The sequence below is a fragment of the Serinus canaria genome, chromosome 8 (genome assembly GCF_022539315.1).
Source record: "Serinus canaria isolate serCan28SL12 chromosome 8, serCan2020, whole genome shotgun sequence".
Lineage (NCBI taxonomy): Eukaryota > Metazoa > Chordata > Aves > Passeriformes > Fringillidae > Serinus > Serinus canaria.
The window spans coordinates 23,339,947-23,362,609 of NC_066322.1; the positions used below are offsets into that span (position 1 = coordinate 23,339,947).

Sequence of the window (22,663 nt, forward strand, 5' to 3'; positions counted from 1 at the left end):
AAAACCACTTTGGCAGTTTCTGATTAGACACTTTCCTCCTGGTCCCTACACTGAGCACTAACTGTGCTTTTCCCCTTTTTGGTTTCTGAAGAAGTCCCTGCTGGAAAAACCATCAGAATTGATGTCTCAGTCATCATCTTTCCTGTCCCTCAGTGGCTTTTCTCTAAATCAGGTGAGTGAGAGCCAGAGTCCAACATCTTATGCAGTTTCAGCTTGTGGTTAAGCCAGTGGAAAACCTGAAAGAAATCCACATTGATGTGTAATTCCACTCTGTATCAACCCTAATCTTTGCCTTTATCAGTTTTCTTCCCAAATTCATCTTAGCTGTATCTCTGCAGATGTACTCTTGAATCTTGCTGAGTTCCGGGGCCCTTTGCTCTTAGTGAAGTAATGAAATTGACTTAAAATATGCCTCTCAGGGTGCTATGGTCTGTAGGTTTTTATTTCCTATGAGCAATGAATTACCTGTTCTCTTCCAGAGAATTGAGCAGGGTCTTGATAGAACTTTTCTGAGTCCTGGAAATCAGGATTTTGTGAAGACTTTGTAGTTCAGCCAGGAGAAATCTGTCCTGATTCAGAATGTGATGGACTTAAATTAAATGGTCAAAGAAGATGGGGCTGGGAAGTGAAAAAGGAATTAGGAACTATTTTGAACTATAATTGTTTCCTTTGTACAGTCTCAGTGTTTGAAATAAGTCTAACACACAAGCTCTTATATTGTTTGGGTTTTTTTTCAGGAAAGATATCCAAACAACAGCATGTTCAATGAGGTATATGGAAAAAACATCAATACCAGCACAAAAACAGAAGTCACCCCTTCAGTTGCCCATCAGGAGACTTCACTCTATTCTCTCTTTGAAGGGACTCCGTGGTCTCCATCCCTTCCAGCCAGCTCAGGTAATCCTGGTATGGCATTTCTTGTGTCTGTGATTTAAGAGGATTTGAGTTAATTCTAAACCACCTGCAAGTTATATGTGACTGGAAATAAAAAAAAAAAAAAAAAAATTAAAAAGAAAAAAAAACCCACCAAACTTGCTTGGCAAGATCTCTGAAGGTTTCTGTTTTGCTTTATATATCTGCACAAATACGAGGGGATTTTGTAATTAATACAGTGTAAGAACTTGGATTTTAATTTAAGTAGTTGAGCAGGATAAATGTTGTAGGAGGTGATAAATCCTGAAATCTCTTTAACTTGGTTTCCTGACAGCCATTTGGGAGTAGTGCTTTAACTCAGACATCCATATACTTTGTGTTGCATTTTTTTGGAAAAAGCATGGGTAGCTGGATTTCATAATGCAAATATTTGAAAAAGAAACTGTATGAGGGAAACAGTAGTGGGGTTTGTTGCATTTGGTTTTTTACTGTTAAGCAGTCCATAAAGCAGACCAGCTTCTTTCTTAGTAATTATCTTAAAGGCATAAACCATAACTATTACACCTGGATTTTAATCTCACTAAAAATCATCTGCACTGGATGAGATGTTTGGTGGGACTTGTGCAACCAACCAGGAGAAGCCGTTATGGGTGAAGTGGAGGGAGTTGCAAAGTGCTTTATTCTAGCAGGATTTTTGGCTCACATGGCTTCAAGTCCCTCTCCCTTCACCTCTTGATTTATTCTGTTCTGCCTGTGGACAGCCTGCTTTATGCTTCCTCTCCTGTTTTGGAGAGGAAGCATAAAGCAGAGAGGCATTTGCTCACTAATGAATTCTGGTCTTAGTTGTTTTAAGACTCACATAAGTGCAAAAACATTCTCAGACCTGGGAGTTCAAGTTGTAAACTTGCAAACTCCTCAAGGTCTAATCTAATTTTTCTATTGGTTTGTCAAACTTGGAGACAGGTATTCATTTAGTTTGACACAAGTTCTTCAAGAGACATGGGGGAAACTGGCTTTGCCTAGCCAGCCCTCGTGAGGTGTCCTGGATTTTGTTTTTCTTGGAAGCATTAAACACAGTCGTTCTGTTCATGTAAATTTTTCGTTCAGAATTTAGGAATTTACATTACATTCATGTAATGGAGGGAATAAAAACTGACCTTCGGTATTGTAGCAAACTGGGTGATGGCAAAATTAGCATCAGCACTAAGATATTCAAAACTGGGAGGCTCCTGCTGTCTCTGCTGACCTTTTTTCCTCTTCCCTTGTAATCCCTAGATCATTCAACACCAGCCAGCCAGTCTCCTCACTCCTCCAACCCCAGCAGCTTGCCAAGCTCCCCTCCAACCCATAACCACAATTCTGTTCCTTTCTCTAACTTTGGACCCATTGGGACTCCAGACAACAGAGACCGGAGAGTCGCAGACCGCTGGAAAACAGATAAGCCAGGCAAGTGCTGGGTTCCAGTTTGGATGGAGCTGTCAGTCACCATCCTGATTATGCTGGTTTTGCACTGGTTTTGCCATCTCACTTTGAACTTGTCTTTCTGCCATTTTAGCAATGGGAGGGTTTGGTCTGGACTATCTCCCAACAACATCGTCCTCTTCGGAGAGCAGCTGGCACCAGTCCAGTGCTCCCAGTGGTACCTGGGCAGTCCAAGGCCCTCCTGCCATGGAGGACTCCTCAGCTGTGCTTATGGAGAGCCTGAAGGTGGGTTTGGCTGGGACTGTGCTCAGGGATGGGTCTGCAGGCTGGATGATCAAGTGATGGGCATTAGCCTGTTGGAAGTCTCAGAGTTCAGTGCCAGAAGCCAGAGTTTTTCCTGTAGATTCACTTACACGAGGCAGTGTGGGAGGTGTCAGCAATGCAGGAAGATGTCACAAATTTACAGTTCTTGCTGGTTTTGAGATTTTGTGGAACAAGCCCAGGCTGGCAGAACTGGAAGAAATTCTAACATTAGCTTTGACTAGTCTGAAATTAGTAATAGTTAATGTGGGATGAATTTTTATGGTAATGAGGATTCTGGAGGAGGATAAAATTCTTCCAGGGAGCCTCTTTTTAGGTCTTCTTTGAAGCTGGTTAACTTTTGTGATAAGCCAGGTATGAGTGATAAAGAGGGAGCATATACAACATGGTGTCTGCTTTCCCATTTGGCAGAGGGGCTGTGTAATGCAAGGAGGTGCTAGTGTTGGCTGTTTGTTTTTAGTCCATCTGGTCCAGTTCCATGATGCACCCCGGCCCCTCGGCCCTGGAGCAGCTGTTGATGCAGCAGAAGCAGAAGCAGCAGCGCGGACAAGGTGCCATGAATCCGCCGCATTGAGACAGAGGAGACAACCCTTCCAACGACGGCTCCATAAACCATGGCATGTTGGGTCTGTGGGACTGGCACACACAGTCCTGTGCAGGTGGCAGCCCTCTCTTCTGTTCCTTGCTGTCAGGAGGGCGTAAGTGCTCCACCAACCCACTGAGTGTGCACAAAATGTCTGCAGTGCAAGCAAACAACATCAGGAACTCTCCCATCCCCCGGGCCCTTCGGAGGGAGAGAGGAACTGCTGTTTGGCTCACTCAGTAACCCAATATCACCGCCTCTCACCTTCTCCATTGTGCATGTCCCCAGCCACATGGGAAGTAGGAGCTGAGAGCAAAGGGCAGATGGGAGAAGCCAATGAGAACTTCTCAATCCTTTTCTTCTCTTTGGGGAGATAAAATAGGAATCCATTAATGATTGCTTCGCTGACTGAGAATGTAGTTGAAATTACTCCTAAACATCTTTATTACTATCTCAGTAGTAAGATCACACTGAATTCTGTACACAGACGTGCTTCATAGTCAGTGTGTAGCAATGAAAGCCCCAGTTGCTGCTCCAGTCACAGTGGGTGGTGATGAGGTGGGGCTCTGTATCCCGGACTAGCAAAGGAGTTTCATGAAAGAGAGTCTGGCACTTGGCATTGCTTCACCCAGAGGCTTTGGGTGGGTTAGAGACTCCAGCATGAAATGTCCTTCTCTGAGTAGGTGTTTGAGCTATAAGGGGTGACATGGGGCCTCACAGCACTCTGCTGAAAAGCAAGTTAACTGCTATGGGGTTTTAAATTAATGTGTGATTCCTGTACATTTTACTGTAGCATAGTGGCTAGCCCCACAAAGGGCAGGCTAGTCTGTGCATTCACAGCCTGACTCATTTTAATAGGTAGGTAGAAAGCTTTCAATGGATTTTTTTTTTGTTTGTTTGTTTTGTTTCGGTTTGGTTTCGTTTTTTCTCTTTCCATCCTCCCATCTTCGCTGAACGCTGGTAGTTTCATTACCATGGCAGAAAATAATCAGGGGTCCAGCAGGGCTGGGTGAATCCGACAGCCAGCCCAGACAGCATGGGGCATCCGCACGCCCGGTGAGGCACAGGTCAGCTCTGCAGAAACCTGTCCCAGCTGCAGCCCCAGGCTTTCAGTGCCAGAAACAAATCCAAGGCACCCATGGACACACGGAAACAGCACAGTGCTGTTCATAGACGAAAAGGTGCAGAAGGGAAAAGGAAAAAAAAACGTTTTATTTGCTATTTATTAGGGGGAAGGAAGACTGGAAGTTTTGTTAAAGAAAAGTACAGCGTTTTTGTTAGATTTCCCAGGGAAGTTACAGAAACAGACTCAATGTCCATTTGCTGTTTTTAGCAGTAGGGGTTTGTGTGATGATTCAGGATCTCTGGGCTAGAATTCAGCTGCAGAACAAAGCACATGCAGGAGCCGAAGTGACGCTGGAGTCTGGGCAGCCCCAGAGAATACAAAAAGGGAAGGCGGAGGAGACCCAATACCCTCGGGGGTGCGAGAAGCTCCCTGCGAGCTCCACCTGAGCAACATCACTGTTCTGTGTTGCATTTCAAAGCTGTATTTCCTTTAACAAGTCCAAACAGTGAAGTTCCCACCCGGTGGTAATCCAGCCCACCCTGTGTGTCCCCTCCAGCCCTCCCGCTGTGTGTCCAAGCTGTGCGCCCAGGCAGCTGCGGCATTCCCGTGTTGCACCGTCACTGACTCTTGCACCCCAGACCAGGAGCACCATCTCACTCCCGGCCGGGCCAGGTCCCAGCTGCACCGTTCCACTTGTGCATGAGCACCCGGCTTCGGGAATGCATCTGAGCCCGCCCGCCCTCCAGCACCTGGAGGAGCAAGGCAAGGGGCCCCCAACAGAAACTGGTTTGTGTTGTAAGCTTTTTTTGTGTTTTCTGTCTGTCTGTGCAAGAACTGCAGCTGCCGAAATCAGCTTTGCCTTTAATTAAACCATGTTCTCTCCATCCAGGTCTGTGTGTAGCATTTATTTCCTGTGTGACTTGGCTTCAGGCCTTTAAAAATGCATTACTTTTCTGTAGAAGCCAGAAGAATGTTTGAAGTTGATTTTTTTTTTTTAATTTGAAACAGACCTAAGTGAATCACAGCGATTCTGGCTTGGGCTTGGTACAGATAATTTGGTTGTGGTTTCATGTTGCCTGTGTAGTGTTTTACGTACTTAACTAAATATGTAGGATGGGAGCAGCTTGCAAAACTCCTCCCTAGTTGCAGACTCATCCTGGTAGAGTGTGTGTAGTGTGCAGAGGGAGGGCAGAGATCCTTCTGCCAATGACTTGCCTGCAGACCAGAGTGCTCACTGTTTCCATGCTTCCAGGTATGTGACAAGAAACTCCAGAGATGTTCTGGTTTAGAAATTACAGGTGTTTATTGTCTCCAGAATAAGTTCCTTTAAAAAGAAATGTGATATTTAGGTTATTGGGGCAGTGGGGTTTTCTGGACTTCTGTGATAGAATCCAGAGTGTGGCAGCCCCTGCCCCCTTAACAGCTTTGGAGTAAAGCTCTGGGATTCCAGGCTGTGTCTTTCGAAGTTACTGTATCTTCTGACTGATCAGGAAAAATTTTGAAGCACAGGTCCCAGCCCCGAAGAAAATGTATCTGCTTTTATTGGTGGGAGTTTTAAAGTCCTTGTGAATTTGAATTGAGTTGGAGCAGGGTGAGGCTATGTGTTGTCTTCTAAGTTCTTGGGCTGTAAATGCAGGTTGCACCACCCTCTTGTGGGTGTTCCCAGCTTCTGGCATGTCTGTAGAAAAGCTTTTTTAAGGATGGGGGAACATGGCAAGTCTCTTGGCAAGCACAGGATTTAGGAAAGAACGTATTCCTAACAGGAATTAGCAACTTCTTAACAAGTTCCTTTTTAAGAGAACGCAAAAGATGCAAGATAAAATATAAAGCTTTTAATACAAGTAGCAATAACATTTAAAGTTCATTTTCAGATGCAGGGATTAATATGCAGACTACATAATGGCAACAGTTGAATTCTTAATTTCTCTCCACAACTTCAAGCTTTTCTGTGATCACTTCTCTGGGTGTTCAGTGTTGGGCTGTTGAACAAATGCAGATGGGAAGATGCCAGTCCTCCCCTTGCACTTGCCTTCAAACCAGTCTTCATTCACTGGAAGGGAAAATTGACACAGTTCTTATGACCCTAGGAATATAGAGGAGCATAATGCAGACAGGCCTGAGATCAGTGTTTTATGGTGTTTCTGCTGATAAAACTTGGAGTTGTGCAGACCCAGCAGGGAGTGGAATGTGGAGGAAAGGGAGAAATGAGGAAGAGAGTAAAGTGCTAAGGTAAGAAGGAATATCAAATGGGGCTGGGAAACTGGATCAAAATAGAGACCAGGGGGCTTGGAAACTGCCTTGAGTGGAAACAAAGTGAGTGTGGAGAGTGAGGAAATTATCTGATACTTGGTCTGTCCTCTTCAGGTTACACCTGAAGTGTTTTGTCAGCTATTTCTCATGTTCACATAAAAACCCTAAAACAGCTCCCCAAAACCCCTTACCCTGGGTAAGAAAAGCCAAGGAGCTCTGGCAGTTTTGCTGTGGGGGAACCAGCTTTGTACTGGGAAATATTTAGCTCAGCAATGAAGGGGAAGGTAGGATTTTGGGGTGGAGGGGGTCATCAGTATTGCCTGGTACAAAATCTAACCTGTCAAAGGTTAGATGGGGGACTGATTGTGTATTACTGCCAAAGCCTGCCAGCCACCAGAAATTAGTGACTTAACTACAGATAGCTAAATATAAGGAGGTTTTGCCTTTACAACTATTTCCTGATGGCTTGATTTCACTCAGAGGCTCAAATAAGATGGGGAGTGTGCCCTGTGTATATAATTCTTCATTGATCTTCCTGAGATTTAGTCTGTACTCAAGCCTCAATTCCCATAGAAACACTAAGGGCTAATATTGAACTACTAAAGAAAGATTGTACTCTTAACAAGAAAAGGAGATAAAAAAAGGTTCCAGGTGGAAGGAATGAGAGTGAGAGCCTGCTCCCATTGTGGGGATGGCAGCTAAAATGAGGCATCTCCTTGAAAGAATCCACTGTGATCAATAAGCTTAAATACAGTCCAAGTGTAACTCCTGAATAGATGCTTGGTAGGGCTGTGGTGGAAACGGGATTGATGAAAATCTGTTGGCAGAAGGGTGTGTAACGGGGATGTGGAATCTCAGGGCAGAGACGGAGGGGCTCTGCTGCTGCCACACCACCCTCCCTCTCACCAGAGCTGGGGGTCCCTCCCCACTCCTGTCCCAGGAGGAGCACAATTACCTTTGGATAAAACAAGGATCATGTCTCCTGCCTGAAACTCCAGGTCTTCAGGTTGGGTGGCTTCATAACTGTACTGAGCTACAACATGGTTTGGTCCTGTCTCCCCAGGTGTTGCCTCCTGCAGTGACTCCTCTGGTTTGCTGTCTGGTACAAACCCCTCTCCCTAGGCAGGAAACAAGCTGGTGAGGACACAGCCTCTTGGTTTTCTTTCTCTGTAGCAGGGCAAGAGACATGAGCTCTGCTTCTCCTCTCCACTCAGTCTTTGCTCCTCTGCCTTTCATTAGGTTGCTGGCTTCTGTTGAAAGCCACAAGCCCATTCTGGTGGCAAGGAAAAGAAAGGCAGGAGGGAAGAGAAGGTGGCTGCCCTCTGTAGCTGTCACTGACCTCTGTGCCATTGCACCAGACTGTCAGGCAGTTGTCCTTGCTCTGGCTCCAGGCTGCCTCCACATTCTCTGCACTCAGAGTCACCAGCTCCTGGCCTTCCACAGGCTTGTACCTGCAGGGGATGCAGGTGAGGAGTGCTGGAACACAGCCCTGGCTCACTGGGGCTGGCAGTGCCTCACCTCAGCTCCGTGTGCTCGGGCTGCAGCTCCAGCTTCTTGCAAACCAGCTCCAGGAGCTCCCTGTAGGAGTGGCCCTGATCGACTCTCAGGGCCACTGTGAATTTGTAATGCACCTTGAGGACAGTTGGTTCAGCCTCCTGCAGGCAGGAAATGGGATGTCACCTTCTGTGGCTTGGCAAGCACAGGGATGTTGAAACTGTGGTTGCCTGAGTTAGATTGTGCCTCCCAAGCTGTGCTTGGACATTGGCTGGCAGACCCAGGCTTGTCCCAGGAGAGAGCTCAGTAATAGATTAGGAACTTGGCAGCAAACTGTGGCTTTGGGGTGATCAAATTAGAGCTGTGCCCACCCTCCAAGCCCCTTTTTTTTTTTTTTTTTTTTTTTTTTAAACTTGGAATTGCTGTATTTTCCCATCTCTTCCCCGTGTGACCTTCTGATGTGCTGACCATGCCCAGGAGCATGTGCATTCCAGTCAAGCTTTCTCCTGTTTCTCCCTTCTCAAGTGTCTCAGGTTGACTAAGATGAGAGTCATCCAGTGGCCCCCTCACCTGGGGCCTGGAGAACTCCCAAAAAGCAGCCCTAAGTCTCCTGGTAAATGCAGGTTGGTATGACAGCAGGACCTCGGGGTGTGCTCGCAGGACGTTACCTTTGCTGTGTCTCTTGGCTGCGCCACGGTAGCAGGAACGTAGTCTGGGGAGGAGGAAAAAGGTGGCTCAGGAGGTTGGATGGGATAAATGTCTAAACACACAGCCAGACCTCCTGCAGCCCATCATGATCTCCAGCTATACCAACCAGCCTGGAGCCAGCAGCGGTCCCTTGAATGGATACAGCCTCTGCCATAGGCATTCTTCTGTAAGGTCTAGATATAATCACTGAGCAGAGGCTTTGGCTCTGTGCCTTCCCTCTTGCAGAGATGGGAGCGTGAGGGGTGGGATATCTTTCATGCGTGGATTCAAAAAATATCATCACAGAGCTGCTGGTTTTATTGTCTTTGCTCTTCTGATCTCCCTAGGTCCATCCTGAAAACTGAAGGCAATCCCTGTCCTTCAGTGAGGCTGTAAAGCTAAATTCAGGACTCCAGGCAGGGCGATTCATGGAGCTTTGTGGGAGCCTCTTCATGAGGATCTGATTTACATTTTGGCAGTGCTTTGGCACAACTATGCTCATTCCAGGAAGAGCCCAAGCTACATTGTTGAACATGGTCCCACTAATAGATCTGAGATGGCTTTTGGTGCCATAAAGATGATCATTGGGGTTGTTGTGTCCATGAGGTGTTTGTCCTTAATTCCAAGAGCCACAGCCTTTTGTGACAGCTCCACAAGGCTGCTCTGTTGGGGACATGAGCTTGAGATGTGGAACTCTGGGTAGGAATCCAGGAACCAGCCAGGAATCCCTTCCACACAGCTCCTTTAAGCCTAGCTCAGCTCAAGCAGCACTGAAACTATCATGGATATCCTTGACTCCAAACTGGTCATTGCCCCATTCCTATCTCCAGGCCCTTTTCCTCATTACTCCTGTGCAAATTAAAAGCACAGAGGGACTTGCTTTCCTCAGGCACCCCACAGACACTGTTTTACTCCATCCTCAGCACTGCAGTTGCTGTCTCTCTCTCCTGTTGTAATGTCTCTCAGCCTGCTGTGGGTGATGTCACCCTGTGCCCCCCATCCCCTCAGCTGCCCACACTGACCTGGTGCCAGCCGCCGCGGCTTCTCGGGCACACTGCAGGTGGGTGACTCAGGGATCTCAGCTTCCACAGGGGTTTCTTCCTGTGCCATGGGAAGAAGACAGTGCTGTCAGTCCCACCCTTACTGAGGGGCTGGGGTGCTGCTGCCTTGTGCAGCCCCCCTCCAACCTGCTTTTCCCCAAGTCTGTTTGGGTCTTGAACTGGGAGGGGTGACTTAGCTAGATCCATTATCTCCCCAGCATTGCCAACTACTGCTAGGGTGCCACCAACACAGATTTTGCAGGTCTCTGAGCTCATGATAAGGTGACCGTGAGCCAGAAGAACCAAGCCCAGCATCATGAGGGGGAGGGAGTCACATATATGGGTCCTAGTGGGAAGCAGGTGTTGGGTGAATATTTTGAGATCTGCTCTCCCCAGGACACCATTTCCTCCTGGGCCACCTCACCTGGATATGCAGCTTATTCTGGAGCTCCACAGGCTCGAGGAAGTTGCAGGGGACAATCCCTTTCTGCAGGGGAAGGAGAGAGGATGAGTAGTGATTGCTTGGCAAGAAGGCAGCCCACTGCTGGAGGACACAACTGGATGTGTCCTCACCCTCCCCAGTATCCAGGAGGGTTCCTGAGGCTTGCAGTTTAGCTTCTGCAGGTTGGGCGGATTTCACTGAATCCCGTGGCCTAAGCCAGGGTGGACATTAGACACTTTGGTCAGAAATTTATTTAATTACTGTTGGCAGGCCTCTGCCTCTGCAGAAGATCAGCCATAATCTGCTGTCTGCCCCTCCTGTCTAGCACACTCCTGGAATACCTTTCCATTGAACATCACTGTAGCCCAATTGTCCTTCTCTTTCTTCAGGACAAAGACAATGTTTCCTGGCAGGACCTGCAGCTCCTCCTCAGTCTCAGGAATGAACTCGAACATGACACGGTGTGGCTGCCCTCTGAGGGCCCTGGGTGTGGGAGCAGTGCACAGGTCAGGAATATTGGCAATGCTGTTTTACATTGTAGGGAGAATCCAGACCTCTGCCTCCATGTTTGTACATTCCCCATTCCTCCTGAGTTCTGGGTGCCAGCTGGATGCTCAGCTGTGTGAGTGCAAGATGGGGTTGTGCCTGGCTGCATGGGTTATCCATCTTTCATCCAACTTACCTGAGGATTTCTGGGGTCTTGGGCCTGGGTGGAGGACCAGAGGCCTGCCAATAGGAAGAGAAAAAGGAAAATACCAGTAACCCAGAGGATTTTGTTTGCTTTGCAGAAATGTCCTGCAGCCTTTTACCATGCCCTCACCCCAGCACTGTTCCTTCCTCCACATGCAGCTGTCTTAAGTGCCATGAGGAATATCACTGGCTTTGTTCCTTCTAAGGAAGAGTTTCCACATTCTTCAACCTACAGTTGGTTTTCAGAGGCATGATCCTCTTTTCACTCCTGATTTTAGTTTCAGTTCACAGATGATTGAAATTGTCAACACTGTCTGCATTGAGAAGGTTGTCATTTATCTTGTGCAGTGGTGCTGTGCTGTGTTTCTCCATATCCACCCAAAAACCTCCTGGAAAAACTCTTGCAATGTTTAGGAATGGGAAGATGCCATTACATCATCTGGAAAATGGCATGGGAAACGCAAAGGAGTTGTGGAATGGGCAGGAGGGTGCAAAGTGAAAACAAAACTGCGATTGTTTCTCCACTCGGGCTTAGGCAGAGGATCCCTAATGAATCCTTTGGGGAGGGTCAGGGACGGCTCCCTGCAGAGAGCCATCACCCCACCCACTACTTCCCCATGCAGGGAACCAGCTTAACCTCAGCCCCAGCTGTGGGTGGGTTTGGGATGAGCTCCCTGATGGTGGAGGGAGCAGCTGATCTGTGGAAGCAGTGCCCGCCTCCTCCCCACGGCGGTGGCACAGAGTTCAGGGTGGTAAGGGTGCTGCTTGCTCCCCAGTGTGGATGACAGCCCCCCATGTCACCCTGCCCTGAGCATGCTGTTCATGCTGTTCACTGACAGAGTCTTACCTGTGGCTGCAGGGGAGCGAATCCTGAAAAATCGTCCTTGTCCACCACAGAGGCCACCACCTAGGGCCAGAGACAAATAGTGACTTGGTGCCCATAGACCCCTCTCGAACCTCTGATGTCCACCCTCCTCCTTTGCTGTTAGCCAAGCCAAGCTGCTCAGGATGCTTTAAGCTCAGGAGATGATTTTAGGCTAAGCATCTTGGACTAAAGGCTGAGTGCTTCTGGTACCAGAGCTTCCCTCTCAGCTGTGGTAAGTTTTCTGCTCTTAGCCTGGCTGTTTCTGTGGTTTGAGGCATTAAAACCTAAAAGTTTCCCATTCTGTTTTAATCACAAATGTTGAAGGGAGCCACCATGTTCAGCTCAAGCCCATAGCTCCTACAGGTGACCTTAAATGTAATTTAGAAAGTTGATACATATTTTTGTGCATATTTCTGGCACTCAAGGACATGCCTGGCTCTTGGCTGTCTGATTCCCCAGTGCCTGGTTCCTTTTCTGGATGAGTGCTGCCTTCCAGAGCCTGAACCCAGAGGTGGTATCCCAGTGAGTGGATTTTGCACACTCACAGGAGAAACCTTGCTTGTTTATCTGAGCTGAAAAGTCCTTTCCAAACAGAGCAGTGGAAGAGCTGTAGGTTGGTTGTGGGTGTCAAATGTTGGCCTGAGTTGAAGCTCCAGTGGGATCATTCCAGCTCATTGGAATGACAATCCCTCATGTCTCACTAAGGAGACAAACTAGAAATAAGCCATGCTCAGCAGGAACATGCTTTTAGCTCTTGTATTCTTGCAGTCTCTCTGTTTCGCATGAGATCCCTGTGTGCCATCCCTCTCTTCGTGCCTGGGGGATCCCTGAGGCAGAGGCCAGCTCCCTGTCTCTGGCTGTCTACCAGGCAGCAGACAGCAGCCCAGAGGGATGATAAGGCAGTCAACAGCTCTTCTCAGCCCACAGGCTTGGCCTGAATAAATAGTATAGATCTTACCATTGCCTTTCCCAGGTAGTCCTTCTTCTCCAGCTGGGCCACTTGCTTCTCATTTGGCCTGAACAGCTTCCCTGCAGGAATGGCCACCAGCTCACAGAGCTTCTGCTTCTGTGGCACAGACAAGTCATGGAGACTTTGGAGGCGAGAGCAGGGACTGATGAATGTCCCTTCTGCTCTGGGCTTGGGGGCTGCTCCAGACCACCACCATGACAGCCCAATCCCAGCCTGGGTACAGTCCATGGAATCCCATCTTCCCATCCCTGCCTCCCCAGTTACCCAAAGCTCTTCCCACAGACTTGTGTCCCACTACAATATCCATTGCCACAGCATTTTAATCCTGCCAAAAGCTGGATGTGCCATCAGTGGGATTTCCCTCCCTCCCTCCCTGAGGGGCTGTGAGACCTGCTCCTCCATACCAGGATGGCTTCCATTGCCCTGTCTATCTTGTTGTGCTGGGGCTCACTCTTCATGCTCATGGCCAGGGTCAGGTGCTCCTCAGCCTTCTCCCAGTTCTCTGTTGTGGCGTACACCAGTGCAATGTTGTAGAGAATCTGCTGGAGGGATGGGAGCAAGGGAAAGAGCTCTTGGAGCAGCCAGAGCTGCCAGGAAAGGAAAGGAAAGGACAAGTGGCACTGCACCCACTTGCTTGGTTTTTGCAAGGTACAAAAGAGGCTGGCTGTCTCCTCTTTAGATTTCTCCTGCTGGAGGATGCAGGAGAGCAGAGCTTTGGGATCCAGCTGGTGGCCAGGTGTGTCTCACCTCGCAGGCAAAGAGCCGGTAGCGCAGCCCCAGGATCTTGTAGTCAATGAGTTGGTTGCCTCGCAGCTGAGCCAGCGCCTCTTTGAAATCCTCAATGGCCTTTCCGTGGCTGGGGAGCAGAGAACAAAGGTGTCACCAGCTCCTGGTGGCAACCTGCCTGCCTCTAAGCCTGTACTCAGACTTGGTGAGTTCAGGGTCTCCCCTCTATCCTTGCAGTGTTTCAGACACCTCAGGGGAGGAGAGAAGTTTTGAAAGTTAATCCCAGGACTGCAGTGCTGAAGAGTAGGAGCCTGTTTGACCTTGACAGGTTTCAGTCTGGGCTCTGGGGCACCAACCTGCCTGGGGCCATCCTCAGGTGAATGCTTGCATCTCTCTAAGTGGCAAAAATGAAACTTGAAACTCTTCCACTCACTTCTGGCTCCGGTAAAACACGGTCCCCCGCTGGAAATAAGCCACAGCCAGGTGCTTGTCACAGCCGATGCTCCGGGTGAACGCCTGCAGAGGTAGGAGTGGGGCAAAGGGGGCGGGGGGGGGGGGGGGGGTGAAAAGGGGAAATCTAAAAAAACCTGAGGACATAGAGCAGTTGTACCTATCCTGCCTTAGCCGAGCCTTAGCCGAGCTGCCCAAGCTGGGCTCTGTGGGCTGTGTCTCCCTGCAGCACTGGGCATTGGATGGGGAAGAGCCTGGACCAGGCTCCTGGGTTTTTTTGAACCATCTGCCAGCATGGTCATCTCCTGGAGAGAGGGAGAGTGAGCAGTGAGCCGTGTATCACTGCTGCTGCCTCACCTCGGGGTCACTGGCAGAACACGTTTGGCAGCCTAGGGCTGTCCCCTTCCTCACAGCTTTAAAAGGCTCTGAATCCATCCCTTAGACCGTGATCCTTTTAATTCCTTCCTTCCCCACCATGTCCATGTACCTGGGCAAGTCCCAGAGAGGAGAGGATGAGCGGCCCTAGGGGCTGTATCTTACCTCCTCCGCCTCCGCCAGCTTCCCCAGGACAAGCTGGATGCAGCCGATGTTAAAGCAGATTTTGGCTGAGGGGTTCTGGACGGCCGTGAAGGCATCCAGGGCAGCGCTCCACTCCTTCCTGTCCGCTGCACACACCCCTTCTTGCCACAGCCGGATCGTCTCCACCAGGGACATGGCGTGGTGGGAGAGGGATGTACGATCCCCGTGTCGTCTCGCCCTGTGTCTGTCCTTCCTTGTGGCGCAGCTCGGCCTCTCTGGCTGCCCTCTGCCCGTGCTTCTGCCTTCCCCCGCCGTGTCACAAACCCGGCAGGAAGTAGCCTCGCTCGCATCAGCCCCGGCATGGGGAAGTGAGGCAGGGGCTGCCTCTGACACAGCGGGTGTCCATGGGGGGCATCCCTGCTCCTCTCGGGCAGCCACTCCTCGCCCACTCGGGTTTTGATCTTCCCGTTTTTAGATTAAAAGCCATGGATTTTGTCAGCTGGGTAGTTCATTAGGTTAAATTTCAGGTTGCAAAATCCCAGGATGAGCGCTGGGCTGCTGGTGCTGCTGCTGGGCTGCGGGCGCCTCAGTGCCCTGCAGAGCGCAGCCTCATCATTGCCGAGCGGTTCCTGCAGACGATTCCTGGCTGGGCTGGGCTCCCCTGTCGGCCCGAGTGGGGAGGTGAAGTAGAGCCCAAGGCACCCCCTCGGTCCTTCCCGACCCCACCGTGTTGTCCCTGTCTGGAGTTCCCTGCTAAGGGCCCATGGAGCTGCCCATGGATGAGGTTCCCGGGGCAGTGGCCGTGCTGCACCATGTCCCTAGGGTCCCTGCTTCTGTCCAGGTGGTTTAGGGCCAAGGAAGCATAACTGGCTCTGGAGCACTGCTGGGAGCACAGCGCCAAGAGATGAGCACGGGCACGCGGTGATAGCAGGATTCTGACCTACTGCTGACTCACAGGTTTGGAGCACATGGTTTTTAAGCATTTTTGGAAGTACTTTGCCTCTGCCCCACCTACCAAAAATGTGATATATATTTTGTAAGAGCTTAAAATATGTCAGCAAGACTCAGCTCTTGAGCCTTTACCAAAACTTCCCTAGCAAATTACATAACTCCAGCAGTGGGAGGGAGGCTGGGGAGGTGACTTCTGGGTACTGCTGATGGAGAAACCTGTGGCCCTGAGCAGCAAAGACTGGGGTTTTAATCCAAAGTAGGACCAAACAGGACTCTGAGCCTGGGGCTGTCTGGTTCTCCAGCTGTATGTGTGCCCTCAGCATCCCCCCTGCCTCCTATGGGCTTCCCACGGGAGCATGGAAGACTGATCTCCAGGAAAGCAGAGGGAGATGCAACAAGCTGAAGTGATGCCCAGGTAAAAAGGGCAGGAATGACAACATGGTGAGTGTAAAAACACCCCTCTAGGTGCCTTTTCTGATTCCTGTGAGGGATGGGAGACCCCATGGAGCAGCGAATGATTCACCTTATTGGAGGCTTAATTTCCTGCTCATTTAATTATCTGAATAGGTGTGCTGCTCAGTCAGGTTTATCCCAAAAGCAGTACAAGAGGAGCTGGAGGAGTATGAGAGATCACCCCCATTGTAATGCTCACAGCAGCTGTCCTTCTGCCTGGGTATTTGTGACTTAACAGTGAGATTTCAGAGCTGTGATAAACAGTCCTTGCAGCAAGAGTGAGTCTCTTGTTCCTCTTTCTCTGCCCAAAGCTGACTCAGTAGGTAAACTTATTTCTTTTATGATAACATCCAACAGGAAATGAGTAACAGACATGGTGACATTTCCTGTGGAAGACTCTTGGAATCCAGCAAACCCAAATTGCCAATAGGTGGGTCAGAAACAGAGAAATGTCCAAAATCCAGCTGGGGTGCATTGCACAGGTTTTGACTTTTTACAGCTACAATATGTACCAGTTTATAATTCCTGAAGTGTCAAAAAAAGATTCAGAAACAAAGAACCCCCCCATTATGCACAAGGGAAGATCTTTTGTGAGCAGTTTTATTGGGCAGGAGAAGTGGAGGAGCACGTCCAGCTCATTCCCAGGAAGGCAGGTTGGATCCTCTACACAGGATCTGAGGGTTTTAGCTCTTTTCCCAAATGGAGGCAGACACTGAGCTGGATGTGAGGACAGCAGCAGGTCTCAACTAGCACAAAAGCAGGATCTGATGAGAAGGTGTCATGGCCATGTGTTCTGGCTAAAGCTGAAGACAGCAGAGCTGAGGAAGGGTGCAAACCTTGTCACCCTTCCCAGTCTGACCTGCATGAGCTTCTCCATTGAAGGCTTCCTTCTCCTAACAGGAATCTGAACCCCTGTCAGGTATTCATACCATCCACCAATGCAAGCAAGGCAGGATTTTGAGGAAAGAGACTGTTTTTTAAGACTAGATTTACTTTTTCCCTTCCTGTCACTCATTACCAGCAGAGCTGCCCCTGCAAATCCTGCCCCATCCCCATAGCAATGTGTGTTTTAGCACATCCCTGAACAGAAACACTGATGTACGTGTTCTGTAAATGTTCCTAAATCCATCACAGCCTCACCCAAGGGGATCTGCAGAACCTTAAGACCACTCCATTTATTCACTTCATTTATCTAATGCCATCTAGAGGCAGCTGATGTGCTTTGGCATCAATTGCTTTGGAAAATACTTTCCCACTTCTCTGGGATTACAGCTTATTCTTTTCAAATGAGGTTCATAGATGTCTTAATGCAGATCTGGGCAAGCAGAAAGAACCAGAGGAGCCAATCACAGTCCCTGGCAGCTGTAAGGACAGAACCCTGGCTGCATGACCAGAATTTCTGTACAGATCTATGGGTGAAACCTGGACACTTTCTGTAGCAAGGCTGAGCCTCCCACCTGGCGATCTCAGTGCCTCCTGTGGTTGTGCCTGTGTTCTGGGCAGTGAGCAAGCAGAAGCATCCTAGGAAGAGAATCAGGGAGGCACTGAATGGTTTAGGGGCAACCCTGCTGGTTCCTGTCTCCACTGAAGGCATGTCAGACACAGTGAGCAAATATTCAGTGATGATTTATTGTCTGGTCTTTATTATTATTACAAAAACAAAGCAGATATCAAAAAACAGCAAAGATTTCACAAGGTCCCCAACGGTTTTACACAACTGAACTGTAGTAAAATAGTGAAATTAAAACACACATATTTCAGTCCTGGCCCTAAACCTTCTACGGTGATCCGTGGTCTGGCATGCCCTGGGCTTTCCTAATTCTTTAAAATTCTCTATTTGGGAACCTGACTGGCCCAATAGCTAACATGATGAGGCACAATGCAACAGGAATGTGAACTGTCTGGTGTCCTTACAGACCCTAAACAACCAGAAAACAAAAACAGGGGAGACTCTGCAAGGATGGTGTAGATACCAGGATATGTTTCTCAGATTACCCCAAGCAGCGATTTAGTTGTGCTTGACAAAACCAAATCACTTTCCAATTGCTGAAAGGTGATTTGCTGTGTAAAAGCTGCTTTTTCTTCTTCTCCTCAGAAGCTTTGCTCCCCAAAATAAGAAGAGTTCACTGGGCTGGGCTCCAGTGTAAATGGACCATTAACCTTTTTTCCAAACCGCATGATGGACAACTCCATCCCACTGTGACCTTCCCACTGTGGACCCAGCATCAGACGGATGGCAAGGAACCTGAGCAGGTTAAGGAAAATACTCAGCTCTCTGGAATGATAATTGGGGTTGGAAAAGAGCCTTTTTTCTCTCCTATTCACAGATGTAGGGTCAGAGATTGACCAAAGGCAATATGGTCCAGTTACCTGTGTTAATAATAGCTGCCCCACTTCTCAAATACAAGATTTTAGCTCAAAATGCTGCTTGGCTAGCAAAAAATTAAGACATTGCCCTGTGTCCCTTAGCACTTGCTTAGAGAGTCAGGTCCAAATCTGCCACAATTACACACAAATGCAAATCACTCTAAACACCAAATTGTTTACATCACTGAATATGTCACTGAAAGGCTGGCGAGTACCAAAGATTCCTGTTAGAAGTAAAATTCCACCTTCATAATTTTCCAGGATTGAACTGCAGAGGAGATCACGATGCATCATTGGTGGGGTATGACAGAAGCAGCAGGGCGAAGGCAAAGCTGGGAGGCAGAGCTGCCCCCAGCGGGGGTGGCCGTGCCGGGAGGGGGTCAGGGCTGGTGCTCCCTGCTGGAGTCACACCGACACTCCCTGCTGGAGTCACACTGTCTTCCTGGCAGTCAGAACACGCACAATGGACCCAACGCCTCCAGCAGCCAGCGCCTGCAGAGGGAACATGGCAGTGAACAGCAGGCCAGGGCAGCTGCAGCCTGGAGCTCCCTTCCAGCACCTCAACAGGCTGACAAGGACGATGCAGAGAGACTTTGGACATGGCCTGGAGTGACAGAACAAGGGGGAAAGGCTTCAAACTGACAGGGAGTAGGGGTAGGTATCAGGAAGAAAACTTTCCCTGTGAGGGTGGGGAGGCCCTTGTACAGATTTGCCAGAGAAGCTGTGGCTGGTCTATCTCTGGAAATGTCCAAGGCCAGGTTGAACAGGGCTTGGACCAACCTGGGCTAGTGGAAGGTGTCCCTGCCTATGGAATAAGATAAGCTTCAAGGTCCCTTTCAACCAAAACCATTTTGGGAGTCTATGAAATTACATGGATCACATTTATATTGCACATGAGTATCTGTCTGCCCTCCACAAAACACCAACAGCCAGGGTGCCAGGGTATGATAATCACACTCCATTTTAAGAAAGCTTTTTAACTTTAATTAAGCTTTAATTTCCCTGCATAACCAGCTGCAAATTTTGCTTCCCTCCAGGAAAGAAATTCTCCTTGAATCGCTGGATGAAACTATTTTGTTTGCCTTAGTCTAAGAGAAACCCAACTTTTGACTGTTGGGTGTTTACTCAAGGAAACAGCAGTGGGCAGGAGGTGTAACTCAGCTGTGAGCTCCAGATTCACAGCCTGAATCTGGCACTTGAGTCTCACCAGCCAGGAAGGGGGTTCTAGCCAGGCTCAGGGCCTGGGCACTCTGGCAGGAGCTGTCCCCACGCACTCACCTTCTCGTGCCACTGCAGCAGCACAGCACTGCTGTTGTCAGAGGGGCTCTCAAAGCCCTTGTAGATGTACTTCATGAGCAGGTCCACCCCGTTCTTGTCCAGCGACTGCACCGCCTTCTCGATGTCGTTGGCTTTGAAGGAGATGAGCACCTTCAGCACGATGCTCTCAGCACGGTCCTGTCAACAGGCAGGCACAGACACAACCATCCTGCTGTGAGCCACAGCCAAACACTGCTTCTCTCTCAAACAAACTGCTTTAGAGCATTTTTATCTTTAACACCTCTGAAGAGGACGGTGTGTTAAGAGCTTGTCATAGTAAGGTATAACAGACACGTCCTCCCAAGGATAAACAAGGTAAGAGTTTAACACATTTGCCCTGCTTTAGTTTTTCTGCCTCTGTTAGTGTTTGTAATTCTGCACTCCTTAATTATGGCTAAATGGTAAATGCCCATATGGAAGTTCAAGATCTATCAAGTTCCAAAATAATTATAACAATCAAGTGCTTGTCTGGCCCGACTTCCCACCAGAGCCTTTTCCATACCTCTGTACTGCTCAACGTGACACAACCATTAATGCGATCCAGGGAAATGCCACTGGCAGCCTGGAAGAGATGACTGCTGGAAGCCACGTGCTTTCCAAGCAGTCCCAGGCACACTGGATGCAGACTGGCCATTAATATTAAGTATAACTTTGGATCTGGATGTCATTTCAGGCCTGGGAATGTGTGAGATGTTCTTACAGCGACAATTAGCCGTGTCATCAGCAAGGAGCAACTCCTCCTGTTCATCCATCACTAACTGAGGCAGGATGAGAGAAGAATGTCTCAGGGTTGCTGGCCTTTTGAATAATTCCATCACACAAACACCTCAGGCACCTTCCCCCTACAGCAACTATGGATGTCAGATATCCTGCCCAATAACCAAAAATTAAGGCAGGTATTAATGTTCATCATTCTGCCCTCTTCAATTCCACCACAATGTGTATTCTTAAATCCTTCAATAGAGGGCTAATGGAAACAAGTCATTAATGTGAGGACAAAGCTCTGTTTGTAACAGCTGGTTCCCAGAGCTCTGTAAAACCCTTCAGGAAAGGGCTGGGGCTGCAGGAACAGCTCTGCCTGGAACCATGCCCCTGGGCCTCTCCTTGGGCAGGCAGAAATGACTGCAGGCACTCACCAGCTGGGCAGTCCCATATCTTATCAGCCTGTTCCTCCCACCACTGCAATCATGAGCTATTCAGGATCCATCCTGGGGATATTCAGAAATGCACGTACCCAGCAGACTCCCACACTATCACACGGGGAGGGCTTGCTTTTCCTGAGGTTTTAAGAGCTTCACTTTGATTGGATGTGACAAAAAGCAATTCTTCCTTTTTTGTAGGCTCACTGCTGGTGGTTTCATTAGTCAGAGGTGAGAACTGCAACCCTGGTTCCCTGAGCAGACAACGATTACATCTGTGAGCTGCCGTGTCTGGTCTGAGTCAGACACAGGCACCTTGTGACACCTGGGCACACAAAGCACAACCAGCACTGGCAGGAAAACCCCACCTGACCCAGCACCAAGATTAAGGTACATGGACAGTACTGTACCTGAGCTTCAGTATTTTAAACAAGATTAAAACACTTGTGGTCATGGATGTTTCAACATCAGGGAATACCCTAAATTCTGCTCCTCTGGCCTCCTCAAGGTACAACTAGTGGCACAGGCGTAACAGAGACAGGAAAGGATTTTTAGGGAGTAATCCATGAGCGAGCAGCTGCTATTTTACCTTCACTGCCTGGTTCTTTGTGTTGATGGGAGGGTTCTTCAGAGCTGCCTGCAGTGCAGCCATCATGTTCCCTGTGCCAGATGGTTAAGGACCAGTACATGGACATCAAGTACCAGGACAGCTGTATCTGTAGCTGGCTTGTGCATGACTGAAAACACTCTGATGAAGGGATTCCCTCACCAGCTAAGAAGACATTACAGACCAAGACAGCAATTTCCAGGCCATTTGAGGCAGGAAGCAGCATCAACAAGCAGCTGTATAGTTCCAGCACTGTTGAATACTTCCTAGGCCTTTCCCTGAATGAGCATCCAAGCAAAAGAAACCACTACCTATCACTTCTGCAATCTGTAGCCCTCGAGAACAGGTCTCAGCTTGTCACATCGAGCCCCAGCAGCCACCGGGACTGCAGCCCAGGGAAAAGTGACCAAGGGCCAGCTGGGCGAGGCAGCTCCGGTAGTGGGCATGGGAAAGTCTCCGAGCACAGGAACCCCCTGTCTGCATCCCCTGGGACACCTCCCCGAGCGCAGCCCTGGGGCAACTGCGGCTGCTGCGGGCAGGGGAGGGAGCTGGGCCGCCTTCCCTCTGCTAGCCCCTTCTCCATTCAGCTTCTTCCTGCCGCCAGCGCTTTCCCCCTTCAGCCTCTTCCCCCTTCCCTCTGCCAGCTCCTTCCACCTTCAGCCTCTTCCTGCTGCCAGCTCCTTCCCCCTTCAGCCTCTTCCCTCTGCCAGCCCCCTCCTCCATTCAACCTCTTCCTGCTGTCAGCCTCTTCCTGCTGTCAGCCCCTTCCCCCTTTAGCATCTTCCTGCTGTCAGCCCCTTCCCCATTCAGCGTCGTCCCTTGCCCTGCCAGCCCCTTTCCCCTTCAGCCCCTTTTCCCTTCAGCCCTCTCCCGTTCCAGAGCTTCCCGCCCGCCGCGGTGCCGCTCGCGGATGTTCCCCTATAAGGCCGCCCCGGCGGCGGCCGCGCCCGCTCCGCCTCCGCCGCTGCCCTCAGGATATTGTCGCAGGCACGAGTCCACCTCGCCCTCATCAGGGCCCGCTTGCCCGTCGCCCCCGTCCTCCTCATCCACGAACTTGTTCTCGTCGTACTCGTCCACGTCCACCCGGCGGAACCGCGCCGAGGACACCGTGTGCTTCGCCATGGCCGCGCCCGCCCCGCGCAGCCGCCGCCGGCCCGGCCCGCCCCGCCCGAGCGGCGCCGGCGCAGCGGCAGCGCTGTCAGCGAGCGGAGCCTGTCAGCGAGCGGCTGGAAGGGCCCTCAGAGCCCGGCCCACCGCGCCCTGCACGGCCAGGGACACGCCAGGGACGTCTCCCACGAGCCCAGGCTGCTCCAGCCTCCGTCCGGCCTGGGCTCGGACACTGCCGGCTTCTCTGGGAAACCTGTGCCAGGCCCTCAGTCACGGGGAACAGCTGCTTCCCAGCAGCCAATCTAAACTTACTCTCTTTCAGTT

At 49.8% G+C, this 22,663-nt stretch overlaps 3 protein-coding genes across 7 annotated transcripts in view; 1 reads left to right on the plus strand and 2 right to left on the minus strand.

Annotated features, from left to right (window-relative positions):
- The window catches only part of SMG7 (SMG7 nonsense mediated mRNA decay factor), a 51,196-nt gene extending 46,047 nt beyond the window's left edge, over positions 1 to 5,149 (plus strand). For all 3 annotated transcript variants that reach the window (XM_030226381.2, XM_050977341.1, XM_050977340.1), the window contains 5 exons: positions 92 to 172; positions 738 to 897; positions 2,149 to 2,319; positions 2,429 to 2,580; positions 3,077 to 5,149. In XM_030226381.2, the coding sequence (XP_030082241.1) occupies positions 92 to 172; positions 738 to 897; positions 2,149 to 2,319; positions 2,429 to 2,580; positions 3,077 to 3,190 (678 nt within the window). In that variant the 3' untranslated portion in view covers positions 3,191 to 5,149. The remainder of the gene's footprint in view (positions 1 to 91; positions 173 to 737; positions 898 to 2,148; positions 2,320 to 2,428; positions 2,581 to 3,076) is intronic.
- A 933-nt stretch (positions 5,150 to 6,082) lies between these two features.
- NCF2 (neutrophil cytosolic factor 2) lies at positions 6,083 to 14,732 on the minus strand. 3 transcript variants are annotated; one of them, XM_030226670.2, is made up of 15 exons: positions 14,420 to 14,732; positions 13,863 to 13,945; positions 13,451 to 13,559; positions 13,108 to 13,245; positions 12,692 to 12,796; positions 11,716 to 11,775; positions 10,861 to 10,904; positions 10,520 to 10,661; positions 10,161 to 10,223; positions 9,719 to 9,797; positions 8,678 to 8,721; positions 8,034 to 8,170; positions 7,855 to 7,966; positions 7,471 to 7,633; positions 6,083 to 6,315 (listed from the first exon to the last, which is right to left on the minus strand). In XM_030226670.2, the coding sequence occupies exons 1-15, from the start codon at positions 14,591 to 14,593 to the stop codon at positions 6,218 to 6,220; spliced, it is 1,551 nt and encodes a 516-aa protein (XP_030082530.1). In that variant the 5' UTR covers positions 14,594 to 14,732; the 3' UTR covers positions 6,083 to 6,217. The 3 variants fall into 3 exon arrangements, with proteins under 3 accessions (XP_030082530.1, XP_009086686.1, XP_018767574.1); XM_009088438.4 differs by having other exon boundaries at positions 12,692 to 12,799; XM_018912029.3 differs by having other exon boundaries at positions 12,692 to 12,799; positions 13,108 to 13,242; positions 14,420 to 14,731.
- A 2,680-nt stretch (positions 14,733 to 17,412) lies between these two features.
- Positions 17,413 to 22,403, minus strand: ARPC5 (actin related protein 2/3 complex subunit 5). Its single transcript, XM_050977501.1, has 4 exons — positions 22,211 to 22,403; positions 21,215 to 21,286; positions 19,448 to 19,624; positions 17,413 to 18,661 (listed from the first exon to the last, which is right to left on the minus strand). The coding sequence occupies exons 1-4, from the start codon at positions 22,352 to 22,354 to the stop codon at positions 18,599 to 18,601; spliced, it is 456 nt and encodes a 151-aa protein (XP_050833458.1). The 5' UTR covers positions 22,355 to 22,403; the 3' UTR covers positions 17,413 to 18,598.
- Between the last annotated feature and the right edge of the window lie 260 nt (positions 22,404 to 22,663).